This window comes from Leucopleurus acutus (genome assembly GCF_964270905.1).
Source record: "Leucopleurus acutus genome assembly, chromosome: 1".
Taxonomy (NCBI): domain Eukaryota; kingdom Metazoa; phylum Chordata; class Mammalia; order Artiodactyla; family Delphinidae; genus Leucopleurus; species Leucopleurus acutus.
Window position 1 is genome coordinate 30,166,936 of NC_139142.1, and position 14,389 is coordinate 30,181,324.

Here is a 14,389-nt window from a genome sequence, read left to right on the forward strand (position 1 = left end):
TTACCTGGAATCAGTTTCTAGTCTAACAGGCCGTTAATGGTCATTCTAAAGCTGAGTCGAACTGGGAACTGACTTCCTCCAACCTTAATTCACTTTTATATAACCTCCCACTGTCCCATTTCTAGTGGGGTGAGTCTTGGAAAAGTCAGTCCTGCACCGAGGCAATGTGTCTGCTTTGGCAGGAGCTGCTTGTCTACAGTGGGACCCAGGGCAGCTCCTCGTGTTTCCTCGCAGAGTCGAGAGATTCAGGCTGAGGTGAAGGGACCTACTTCAAGAGAGGTGGGTTTTGCAGCCAGGCCAGGGAGGCTTGGTGATGCTTGTTTGAGGGGATAGTAAAGCTTATTTTTAACTGCACTGGAACCTGGGATCTGACTGCCCTCCATGTGGACTCCCTGCATCCCTGGCCCACGTCTGTTCTGTATCCCAGGAACGGCCCACTGGTTTCTGCAGTTGGATGTATCCAGGGTGGTGTGAGAACCAAATCAGAGCACGTGACAGTGAGTGCTGGGTCACCCAGCAGAGTTAACACAGGTTAACTGGTGTTGGCTCCTCCTCCTTCCCAAGGACACGCTAAGCAACTCTTGGCATCAGTTTTCTTTGTTTTTGTTTTTTTAACGCACATCTTATAATCTTAAGTTCTTATTTGAGACTGTAAAAATACAAGGTACGATAGACTTCGGCAGTCTTAGTTGAGTGCCAAGAATAATATAGAAAAGGAAGACAGTTGATAAATGAGTTTACAGGGTTATAATCTTAAGTGTAAAAATGTAGAAAGACAAAAAGAAATGGTCCACATCAAAAAAACTTAAAAAAATTCAATTATGTAAACTTAAGACTAAATAAATCATATTTTAAAAAGATGGTACTCAAGACTCATCACTGGTTGATTACATTTTTTTGCTATTTTCTATGTTGTGGAGGTATCTATATGGTGGAAACTCTATACAGAAGTGTATCTGTATACATCTTTTCCCAGTTTGCTTTCAGTGGCATCACTTTGGTAACCTGAAATCAGCTGAGGTAGGAGTATATCTACACCACAGTAACTGACAAGTACTGCAAGTCATGGCCTGTGCCTCCTTCCAGGAGCTGATTGTTAAACGTTTACCAGCACAACAAGAATCATACTTCCAGTGAGGACAAAAAGACACTGAGAGATACTCAGCTGGGAAGTGATGTAGTAAACTTTGTTCATTGGGAAGGTCATTTTGTTTTTTTTTAAATTCAAACAGAAAGTCACAGAAATTATAATCATCCTCATCAGTTCACTCAGTCCCATGTGATTAATTTTTTTTTCATCTTGATCTTTTGTTAGCACTCTTATGAGCTCATCAGTTTTCCATTAGAGTTCTGAAAATGCTTATTCATTCAGTTCAGCAATATAGTCAATTACCAGAATCCTGTACAGTTTTCGATTTACAGCAGCCCAACATCCCAAGCCCCTTCTAAGGTGACAATTTTTTAAAATACAAATATTAAACTACAGTAACAGCTCATCTCTGCTTATCCTGGGGACGGGAGGAATGGGTGAAATGAGCCCCTCTGTGCAGTGGAGGGCGTGCTGCTACCGCTCAGGTTCATATAGGTGGAGGAGAGAGGGAAACGTAGCTCAGGAGGCGAAGATGCTCTCGATGGGGCAGCAGCTGGGGCAGAAACGAGAGCAGAGCATGTGTCTCCATGAGAAGGGTCACCCGCACAATGTGACTGTAACACTAAAACTCATGCAAACACAAAGCTGAAAGTGAACTTCTCAGTTAAAATCTCTAAGCGACCCTGGAAATAACTGTGAATTAAAAAGTTTTGTCAATTATCATAGCCTATAAACCAGAGAACATTTAGTGCTTGCTTTCCCTTTCAAATTACGTAAAGAACTGGTCTGAAGTGCAGTTACTAGTTATTAATGTGCTTAACATTAGCAAAATTATGAGTAAATGGACATCAACAAATGTTGCCTGATATTAAAGGCTCAGTTGTATTTAAACGTGCTCCCACCAAGGGTAAGTAGTTGGAATGATTTACAATGTTGGGTTAGTTTCTGATGTACAGCAAAGTGATTCAGTACATATATATATTTTTTTCGTTTTCAGATTCTTTGGAACAGACAATTTTGTGTGTTACACACAACCACCCTTCTGACCTTTTATCTCTGGGGCCCAAATTTCCACTTGGAAAAAAAGAAGTCGCCCGTTCCCCAAACACATCTCAGTATCTCAGTGGTGGTCACACCAACGAGGCCAAGGCGTAGGGCTCAGCCCCCCAAGGACTGCTCAGTTTAGGGCGTGGGATCACTGTGGCTGCTGCCTGACTTTTAGGAAAGCAAGAAGAGGTGATGGAAGGAGCTGGGAGAGGGTGGCCCGCTCCTCCCCTCCCTCAGTGCCAGGCCTTCAGCCACAGGCTTCACAGGGAAGGTGTGAGGGGGGCAGATTTCCAGGCTGTTCTCTTAGTATGTGAGCTTCCAGAAGGCAGGGCCTACTGTGACATGACACATGCAGACAGGCTTTCACAGAGGGTTTATTTTTATCCCTATAAAGGTTAAAAAAAAATGGGGAAGTGAAAGAAACATTCAAGGTAGGCAGGAAGCACTTGTAAGAGGAATGGAGTGCAGGGAGAGTGGTCCCAATGCAGGGAGAGAAGGGGAGGAAAAAAGGCTACTATTTAGGGCACAACTAGGAGGTGGTTTCTAGAGTCCAGATGGTAAAAAGTGGTCATTTCATGTGTCAGCTTTGGTTCATAGACAGTGACCTTTCAGGGCAAAGAGAAATCAGGTTCAAGCCACAGTTGGACCTCTTATAAAGAGGGAGGAGGGGGAAGCTGATGTGATTCTTGAGTGATGTCTGCCACAGGGGAGAAGGGGAGAAGGGAACTGTGTAGGAAGCAGGATGGAGATGATGGAGGAACAGTCATGGGAGTGGGTTGAAAGCTCAGAAAAGATGCAGGGAGAAAGCAAACTAGGAAGGCAGGAGATTTAAAGAAAACACTGCTTCAGAGAAGAAGCAGAAGGAAAAGAAATTGGGTATAAATGGACATAGAGAGAGATAAAGCTGCAGAGTTCCCTGAAGGAAAAAGGGCAGAAGGGAGGTGGGGTTACAGCCACCTGTAATGATAAGCAGGCACGCAGGTTCCATAATAGGTATCTGCTGTGCTGGGCAATAGTGGGAGGGTAGCTGCAGAACCCTGGAATGGAGTTGGACAGAGGAGAAAGAAAAAAAGCAATTTTTTTTCTGGTCCCTGAATATGGCCCTTAATAAAACTGGGATCAAGTAAGGTGATGGAGGAACAAGGCATTTATGAATCAAAGGGAAGAATACGGAGGTGCCCGGCATCAATAAGCCTTTTCCTAAATAATACTCACTCACTCAATGAATGAATGAGTCAACAAGTGACTGGCCGACACCACAGCTAATATTCTCATAGCTGGGAAAGACAGAACAATGCTGTGGCTCAGGGAAGCCAGTGGATAAAATTCTCTAAGAAATAACTAATCTGGTGTTAGCCAAATTTGCCCAATCCTAACAGCAGCTGGGATGTTTGGTAAAAAATACAATACAAACCACACTTTTGTATTCAAATTCAGCAGGTCTTGGGTGAGCTCTGGAAATCTCTATTTTGAACAAGCATCCCAAGGGAGAGCTTTTAGCACATCAGGAGCCCCAGTTTTGTGGCTGCTGCACAGTGGCTGCCCCTTGGGCTCTGGAGCCCAAGAGGAGCTCACGTTTCTGGGTCCCATGGGACTCTAACACCTGAAGAGGCAGTTCTTGGCAGGCTACCACCCCCCCAGGGCACTGCCAGGCAGCAGACTGAAACACACCCCAGTCTTTCTGTGAAAGAGTCCTATTCGCTTGTCCTGGAGCTTTGGCCACAGGCATAGCCTTCTGTTCTGGCACATTTAGAGGCCTACAAGATGCTCTCAGGGAACAGAGGCCTGTGGACGCATCTTTGTGTTCTCCATCTGCCTCACTCCAGCTCATAGGCATCTCCAGAAAGGCGCTTATACATACATGTGGTGTCCCAGTACTTATGACTGCCACCCGGCAGACACCTCCAGGTCACTGGTGGTGGTGGTGGTGGGGGGGGTGGTGGTGCTTATACTTGTGGTCCCATAGGACTGTACATATGTGCATACTTTAAAAGCTGCTGCCTGAGATTCCGGTTTCCAATCTAAGTGATGACTAAGATCTAAGTGATGACTGAATCTAAGTGATGACTGAGATCCATCCCTTGGAGACACTGACAGGTCTTGTCACACCCTCAGCTACTGGAGGCTCTTAAAAATAAACTAGGCTGCTTGGACAATCACAAAAGTTTGAGAGACAACCAAGAGCTAGGGCAGGGTAGGAAGACACGGTTCATCCTCTACCTGAGGCCACGCCATCAAAGCTGGGAGAGGTGGCTGTTCTACCTAATACGTAGAAACAAACACAGCATCAAGGAAGATGAAGAAACAGAGGAAAATGTTCCAAATGAAAAACACAAGAAAAATCTCAGGAAAAATTCTCAATGAAATGAAGATAAGTAACTTACCAGATAAAGAGTTAAAAATGATGGCCATAAAGATGTTCACGAAGCTTGAGAGAAGAAAGGATGAACACGGTGAGAACTTCCACAAAGACAGAGAACGTAAAAGAGAGTACCAAACAGAAGTCACAGAGCTGAAGAATACAGTAACTGAACTGAAAAATACACTAGAGGGGCTCAACAGCAGACTAGATGAAGCAGGAGAAAGGATTGGTGAAGTCTAACATAGGGTAGAGGAATTCAGTCAATCAGAGAGGCAAAAAGAAAAAAGAATGAAAAACAGGGAAGAAAGCTTAAGGGACATATGGGGCAACATCAAGCGTACCAACATTCACATTATAGGGGTCCCAGGAGGAGAAGAGAGAAAGGGCAGAAAACTTATTTGAAGAAATAATGGCTGAAAACTTCCCTAACCAAGGGAAGGAAACAGATACCTAGATCCATGAAGTCCAGAGAGTTCCAAAAAAGATGAACCCGAAGAAAACCACACCAAAACACATAATTAAAATGCCAACAGTTAAAGAGAAGGAGAGGGACTTCCCTGGTGGTGCAGTGGTTAAGAATCTGTCTGCCAATGCAGGGGACATGGGTTCGAGCCCTGGTCTGGGAAGATCCCACATGTCGCGGAGCAACTAAGCCCGTGTGCCACAACTACTGAGCCTGCGAGCCACAACCACTGAAGCCCGTGTGCCTAGAGGCCGTGCTCTGTAGCAAGAGAAGCCACCACAATGAGAAGCCTGTGCACCGCAACTAGAGAAAGCCCGCACGCAGCAACAAAAACCCAACCTAACCAAAAATAAATTAATTAATTAATAAAAAAAGAGGAGAGAATCTTAAAAGCAGGAAGAAAAGAACAACTTGTTACACAGAAGGGAACCCCCCGTTAGACTATCAGCACAGTTTTCAGGAGGAACTTTGCAAGCCAGGGGGGAGCCACATGATATATTCAAAGTGCTGAAAGGAAAAAACTGCCAACAAAGAATACTCTACCTGGCAAAGCTGTCAATTCAGAACTGAAGGAGAAATAAGAGTTTTTCAGATAAGCAAAAGCTAAGGAAGTTCATTACTACACTGGTCTTACAAGAATAGTTAAAGGGACTTCTTTAGAGAAAGAGTGCTAATTAGTAATAAGAAAACATATTAAAGTATGTATCTCACTGGAAAAGGTAAATATATACTAAAGGTGGTGAACTGACCACTTGTAAAGCTAGTATGAAGGTTAAAAGACAAAAGTAGTAAAAATAACTATAACTGTAATAAGTTAAGGGATACGCAAGATAAAAAGATGTAAATTTTACATAAAAACATGAAATGGGGTGGGGAGTAAAAGTTAGAGCTTTAGAATGTGTTCAAATTTAAGTTGTTCTCAACTTAAAACAGACTGTTATAAGTTGTTTTAAGTAAGCCTCATGGTAACCACAAACCAAAACTCTATAGTATATACACAAAAGATAAAGAGAAAGAAACCAAAGCATGCCACTAAAGAAAGTCATCAAACCACAAAGGAAGACAGTAAAGAAGAAGAAAGGATCAGAGGAACTACAGGCATCCAGAAAACAACAAAATGGTACAAGTACATAGTTACCGATAATTACTTTAAATGTAAACAAACTAAATTCTTCAATTAAAAGATACAGAGTGATTGGATAAAAAATATATATCTAATTGCTGCTTCAAGAGATTCACTTCACATGTAAGGACACACACAAAGGGATGGAAAAAGATATTCCATGCAGAAGGAAACCAGAAGAAAGCTGGGGTAGCTATACTTACATCAGATGAAATAGACTTTAAGACAAAGACTGTAGTAAGAGACAAAGATCATGACATAATACTAAAGTGGTTATTCAACAACAGAATATAACATTTGTAAATATTTGTGCACATAACCTAGGAGCACCTAATTATATAAAGCAAATATTAATAGACTTCAAGGGAGAATAGACAGGAATACAACAACAACAGGGGACTTTAATACATCACTTTCAACAAATGATAGATCACCCAGACAAAAAAACAATAAAGAAACATTGGCCTTAAATGACATGTTAGACTGATGGTCTTAACAGAAATACAGAACATTCCATTCAAAAGCAACAGAATGCACATTCTTCTCAGGTGCATATGGGATATTCTCCAGGATAGACCATATGTTAGGCCACAGCAAGTCTTACTAAATTTTAAAAGATTAAAACCATATCAAACATCTCTTCTGACCACAGTGGTATGTACCAGAAATTGATTACAGGAGAAAACTGGAAAATTCACAAATAGGTAGAGATTAAACAAACAACATGCTACTGAACAACCGATGGATCTAAGAAGAAAGCAAGAGAAACTTAAAAAATACTTTGAGACAACTGAAAATGGAAATACAACATACCAAATTATGGGATGCAGCAAAAGCAATTCTAAGAGGGAAGTTCATAACAATAAATGCCTACATCAAGGAATGAGAATGGTCTCAAAAAACCAAATTTTACCTCTCAAGAAACTAGGAAAAGAAGAATTGAAGCTCACAATTAGTAGAAGGAAGGAAATAACAAAGATCAGAGCAAAATAAATGAAAGACTAAAAAGAGAACAGAAAAGGTCAATGAAACTAAGAGCTGGTTCTTTGAAAAAAAAAAATAAACGAAATTGATAAACCTTTAGCTACACTCAGGAAAAAAAGAGAGGACTCAAAATCAGAAATCAAAGAGGAGATGTTACATCTGATACCACAGAAATACAAGGGATCGTAAGATACTACTAAAAACAGTCATATGCCAACAAACTGGACAACTTCAAAGAAATGGAACACACAACTACCAAGACTGAATCATGAAGAAATAGAAGATCTGAACAGACAAATTACTAGTAAGGAGATGGAATCAGTAATCATAAATCTCCCAACAATGGAAGTCAGGACTCAGACAGCTTTACTGATGAATTCTACCAAACATTCAAAGGAGATTTAATACCATTCCTTCTCAAACTCTTCCAGAAAAATAGAAGAGGAGGGAACCCTTCCAAACACATTTTACAAGGCCAGCATTACCCTGATATGGAAACCAGACAAGGATGCCACAAGAAAAGAAAATTATAGGCCAATATCCCTAAAAACATGGATGCAAAACCCCTCAACAAAATATTAGCAAACCTAATTCAACAATATGCTAAGAGGATCATATACCATGTTCAAGTGGGTTTCATTCCAGGGATGTAAGGATGGTTCATCAATGTGAAAAACCACATTAACAAAATGAAATATAAAAATCATATAATCATCTCAATAGATGCAGAAAAAGCATTTTACATTTTCAACATCCATTTATGATAAAAACTCTGAACAAAGTGAGTATTGAGGGAACATACCTCATCATAATAAAAACCATATATCACAAGCCCACAGGTGATGCCATACTCAACTTTGAAAAGCTGAAAGCTCTAAGGTCAGGAACAAGACAGGATGCCCACTCTCACCACTTTTGTTCAACATAGTATTGGAAGTCCTACCCAGAGCAGTTAGGCAAGAAAAATAAATAAAAGGCATCCAAATCAGAAAAGGAGTAAAACTGTCACTATTTGCAGATAACATGTCATATATAGAAAACCTTAAAGACTCCACCAAAAAACTATTAGAACTAATCAAAGAATTCAGGAAAGTTGTAAGACACACAATCAATACAAAAAAACCTGTTGTTTCTATTCACTAACAACAAGCTATCGAAAGGATATATTAAGAAAATCCCATATACAAAAAAGAATAAAACACCTAGGAATAAATTTAACCAAGGAGATAAAAGACCTGTACACTGAAAAATACAAGACATTAATGAAAAAACTGACAAAGACACAAATAAATGAAGACATTCAATGCTCACGGATTAGAAGAATACTGTTAAAATTTCCATACCACCGAAGCCATCAACATATTCAAAGCAATCCCTATCAAAATTCCCATGGCATATTTTACAGAGATAGAATAAACAATCCTAACATTTGTATGGAACCACAAGAGACCCTGAATAGCCAAGTCAGTGTTGAGAAGAACCAAAAAACTGGAGGCATCATGCTTCCTGATTTCAAATTTTATTACAGAGGTACAATAAAACAGTATGGTATTGGCATAAAAATAGACACATAGATCAACGGAACAGAATGGAGAGCCCAGAAATAAACCCACACATATATGATCAATAAATTTATGACAAAGGAGGAAAGAATATACAATGGGGAAAGGACAATCTTTTTAATAAATGGTGTTGGGAAAACTGGACAGCTACATGCAAAAGAATGAATGTGGACCACTATTTTACACCATATGCAAAAGTTAACTCATAATGTATTAAAGACTTGAGTGTAACACCTGAAACCATAAAAATCCTAGAAGAAAACATACATGGTAAGCTCCTTGACATAAGTCTCGGTGATGATTTTTTGGTTCTGACACCAAAAGCAACAAAAGGAAAAATAAACAAGTGGTACTACATCAAACTAGAAACCTTCTGTGCAGCAAAGGAAACCATCAAAAAAATGAAAAGGCTACCTACCGAATGGAGAAGATATTTGCAAATCACATATCTGATAAGGGGTTAATATCTGAGATATGTAAAGAACTCATACAACTCAATAGCAAAAAAGCAAACAATCCGAGTAAAAAATGGGTAGAAGATTTGAATAGACGTGTTCCCAAAGAAGACGTACAGATGGCCAACAGGTATATGAAAAGATGGTCAACATCACTCATCATCCAGGAAATGCAAACCGAAACCTATTGAGATGTTATCTCATAACTGTTGAATGGCTATTATCAAAAAGACAACAAATAACAATTGTTGGTAAGAATGTAGAGAAAAGGGAGCCCTTGTGCACTGTTCATGGGAACGTAAATTGGTGCAACCACTATGGAAAACAGTATGGAGGGTCCTCAAAAGATTAAAAATAGAATTACCATATGATCCACCAATTCTACTTCTGGGTATTTAACCAAGGAAATAGAGAACACTAACTCAAAAAGATATGTGCACCCCCATGTTCACTGCAGCATATTTACAATAGCCAAGACATGGAAGCCACCTTAGTGTCCACTGATGGATGAATGGATAAAGAAAATGTGGACACACACACAATGGAATATTATTCTGCCATAAAAAAGGAATGAAAATTTAGAGTCACAGATGTAGAAAACAAACTTATGATTACCAGGGGGAAAAGGAGGAAGAGGGATAAATTGGGAGATTGGGATTGACATATACATACTACTATATATAAAATAGATAACTACTAAGAACCTATTGTATAGCACGGGGAACTCTATCCAATACTCTGTAATGACATATATGGGAAAATAATCTAAAAAAGAGTGGATATATGTGTATGTAGAACTGATTCACTTTGCTGTACAGCAGAAACTAACCCAACATTGTAAATTAACTATGCTCCAATATAAATTAATTTAAAAAAGAATGAAATGTTGCCATTTGCAACAACACGGCTGGACCTTGAGGGCACTGTGCTAATTGAAAAATGTCAGAGAAAGACAAATACTGTATGATCCATCTCACTTACATGTGAAATCTAAAAAAAAAAAAATTTGAGCTCATAGATACAGACAACAGACTGGTGGTTGCCAGAAGTAGGGTGGGGGTAGTGAAAGATGCTGGAGGGAGTCAAAGGTACACATTTCCAGTTATAAAATAAATGAGTCACGGGGATATACAGCATGGTGACTATTGTTAATACTGAAAGCTGCTACAAAAGCAAATCTTAATCTGAAACTAATATAATGTTATATGTCAATTACACCTCAACTGAAAAAAAATAAACCAAGCATCCTAGATGACTCTTGCGGTCTGGTGAGGCTCAGTCCCTGTGGTCTGGGATTCCAGGTGAGAGGCTGGATGAGGGAGGGGTGGTGAGCCCAGATGATCGGAGCAAGCAAGCAGGACTTCCTGTAATTCTCATTCTTGAGCAAAGTGTCTGCGGACACTGGCCATCATCAGCAGGGCTGTTCAGCTGCAGCTGAAGACACACTTACCGTGCAACGACTTCATTCCCAAGGTGTAAGAAGGCCTCCGCAATGGAAGAGACTTGGGGAGAGAAGGGTAGGTGCTACTGAAGAGGACATCGTTGGGCAGGGCTTGGTCCAGAAGCGAAGCCCTTGAGGTGAAAAAGTGCTCCCTCTGGCCGCTGTAAATACTCTCATCGGACAGCGTTCTGTGCAAGGCCCGCCTTGAGGTGGGAGTGGTGGGAAAGGGAGACTGAGGAGAGGAGAGCGCGTGGAACTGAAAAACAGCGGCGAGACAACAGAAAGTCAATCTTCTGGGTCACACACCCAAGACCGGGGGCGGAGGATGGGTGCGTTAGCAAAATCACTCTGGTAGACACAACCTTTCAGATCCTGGAGCCCAACAGGGAAGCCTCAAGGTCCACCATCATTGTCTACATCCTTAAGGGCTAAAACAGGAGTTCTGGGGACCGCATCCTCACAGCCCAGCATGCTGGCTGCAGCCGATCAGTGCTCAGTACAAAATTCAGATGTGGGATTAAGCAGATTCATCACTACCGTGTCATGGTTAACAACAAGACTTTAGGATCAGACAAATATGGGTTTTATTTGAATCCCGTGTCTTTGACCAAATCATGTTATTGCTCTGAGCCCAGTTCCTCGTCTATGAAATGGGGTTCACCTCTCAGGATTATTATGAGGATTCCATGAAACACTGGACTGAGCACAACAGTACGTTATCAGTGGTGTTACGAAATAATGTTACAGTCCCCAGCGAAACAGCCATGGTGCCAGGAAGGTATCCTCAGAAGCTTGTCAAGCGATTGCATGTTTGCCAGGCAACAAGAGCCTTTGATCATCACAATATATTCACTCAAGTAATAGGTGGCTTTTGAAAGCATTAACTACTAATATTATATTTAATGAGCTTGGGAGATAATTTATTTTTTTAGATGGATTTCTATTCGTGAAATAAAAATAGGGAAGTCATCTTTATAAGTGATAAGTATTTATACAGTTATATATAAATGACAAAAGCTCTAGAGAGCTGTATCTCTTGTTAATGTCTTTTGCCTTTGTGACCAGATTTGATTTTTATTTGAGATTTTTCTACAAATAGCAAGCTTTTGAGAATTCCATTCATGGAGAAAAAACAGACACGTTAACAATATTGAAATATCCAGCATCCTGCAAGCCAACAGAGTATGCGGTCCATTAACAGAGTTATCCTGGGGCTTCCCTGGTGGCGCAGTGGTTGAGAGTCTGCCTGCCGATGCAGGGGATGTGGGTTTGTGCCTCGGTCCGGGAAGATCCCACATGCTGCGGAGCGGCTGGGCCCGTGAGCCATGGCCACTGAGCCTGCGTGTCCGGAGCCTGTGCTCCGCAACGGGAGAGGCCACAACAGTGAGAGGCCCGCGTACCGCAAAAAAACAAAACAAAAACAACAACAACAACAAAAAACAGAGTTATCCTTATTTAGTTCTTCTTAGTTAACGGTTCACCTTGGCAGGGAGAACAATGTGGAGAACAGGTGAGGATGTGAGTAGGAGGGCTGAGTCACTGCTGGCAGGAAGCCACTGTGAAACTTTCCATGACACTTTGAAGGGATAGAGAGATAATGATATGGCAATGCCTCCATCTAGGAGGCTGAGAACAGATCTGATGCTCAGACTCATTCATGGGTTCTGAGGTCTAACATGCTTCCGGTCCAACAAGCCAAGCGTTGATCAAGTCAAAGCTACCCACAGTGTGGTATGCACAGCTGCAGCATATATATGAAAAAATTATTAATCAAATGCATTGTAAATGAGCCCCAGGTGTAGCCAACTGTGTTCACTTTTTAAAATTCACAATGAGTTAAGCCCAAAGTACATACGTGCTTACCTTGAAAACTAAGCTGTTGTGATAAATGCTTTGTGAGTCTTTAAGTGGGAGGCGACTTGGTATGGAAATGATTTCCCTTCTCACTTCACACAGAAGAGTGGGCATTAGAGAGGTTAAATGGCTTGCTAATTGTAAATTAAAAAAAAAAAAAAAAAGGGCTTCCCTGGTGGCGCAGTGGTTGAGAGTCCGCCTGCCGATGCAGGGGACGCGGGTTCGTGCCCTGGTCCGGGAGGATCCCATGTGCCGCGGAGCGGCTGGGCCCGTGAGCCATAGCCACTGAGCTTGCGTGTCCAGAGTCTGTGCTCCGCAACGGGAGAGGCCACAACAGTGAGAGGCCCATGTACCGCAAAAAAAGTCACCTCCCTCCACCTGCAAGGTTCTAGAACTGTCACATAAGGCTCCTGCCTACTAGACCAGATTTCAGATCTCTCTATTCAAAAACTGCTCTCAATCATTTTTAGCACATCTGGGTTTGGCAAAGGGACTTCCTTTTCCAGTGACTATCCCCACCCTGATGGTTTTACAGGAGAGAGATTTTCCACCAGTTCTAGTTTCAGCCTCTTTGGGAAATGTTAATATACTTCAAGGTAGTAAACAGCTACCTTGAAGAGATCCTTTGAGCAGTGAGATTTATTCAAAGTTATAACATCCTGCACTAAAGGGAGGCAGGGGAGGAGATGGAAGGAAGCAATCTACCTAGATGCTTTCTATCCGTTAAAAAATAGTAGGACCTAGCCTGGGCCAAGCACGTTGGGACGGCTCCTGACCCCAGCCCTCTTCAACTCCAGTCTTAAAGGTATGTGCACCTATCCAGTCCCCTAGGGCACCCTCTGTCTTCCTTGCATGTCATACCTGAGATCGCTGAGTGGTGCTGCCCTGTGCTACCAGACCCTGGGAAAGAACCACAATACAGTGGGTGGCAATACATTGGGATTTTAGAGAGCACCAGGAAGGGGGATCTCAACTGTGTTCCAAGGAGCCCTAAGGGTCCCTCCCAGCATCACCGCCTGGGGAGAGGAGATGTTCAGGTGGGACCCAAGAGCCCAAGGCACCCCACCCCTCCTATTGGAGAAGTTCTGCTTTCTTAGTTCTACATGTTGGGCTGCCATGTGTAACTAACTGTATTAGGAAGAAAAGGGTTCCTGAACTTTAAAATCATTTGGGCACCATTGATCTAGTCTGGTCTTTTGTTTCAAAGCTGAGAAGCAAGGCCTAGAGAGGGGGCGTCTTGCTTCAGGTCCGTCTCCTTCCCCTCCTCACTCTTTTCACTCCTCCTGGCTCTCAGTGAAACGGGTTACCTGCACTTGCAATAAGCAAATATCGGCTCTTCCTAAACACTAGAGCCCCGTGAAGCCTCTTCCTTTGGTCTGTATCTGAGAGTACTGGCTGGAGAGCAAGGCTCTCAGTTTGCACTACTTACTGTCTGTTCACTTGCCAGACTCATGCAGCCGTCGGGGAGAATACAGTGATCCCAGCTCTGCCTGCCAATGAGGTTTCATAGAATGTTAATAGCTCTGCCCTTTTCCTTGAGATACGAGTTCCACAGCAGCTGCGCGGGGCCCTGCAGCCACCCACCTCTCAGCTCCAGCCTGCCCAGCAGAGCCCTGCCACGTCCTGCAGCAGATATCTCACTCTGCTGGCAAACGAGCCGGGGAATAACCCCGTCATTTGATATTCATGATGGCTCACTGGTAGCACTTGCTATCTGAGAAAGCCAATGTGGCGTGAGTGGTTTCCAAGTATCACAGCCCAAAGCAAGCTACTCCTTGTACCCCGAAGCCTGATGCAGTGGCTCGGAGCCTTGAGCCAGGCATGGCCTGGAAGACCTCTCAAGGGCATGTTAGCCTTACTGACACAGCAGAGGCACGGCCGTTCAGATGATGAGTCTCACAAGACACACAGAGCTACTTAGCTGAACTCATCTGAAACCAAACCAAAAAGGATGAAACGAGAGAGAAAACAGAGCATATTTCCAGCTCCTGCGTCCAGCCTTTTCACC

General features: G+C 42.2%; 1 protein-coding gene across 1 annotated transcript in view; it reads right to left on the bottom strand.

The window, feature by feature from the left end:
• Positions 1 to 14,389, bottom strand: part of SIPA1L1 (signal induced proliferation associated 1 like 1) — a 377,254-nt gene that overhangs the window by 14,959 nt on the left and 347,906 nt on the right. Inside the window, exon 21 of the mRNA XM_082844854.1 lies at positions 10,537 to 10,783. Coding sequence (XP_082700980.1) covers positions 10,537 to 10,783 — 247 coding nt within the window. The remainder of the gene's footprint in view (positions 1 to 10,536; positions 10,784 to 14,389) is intronic.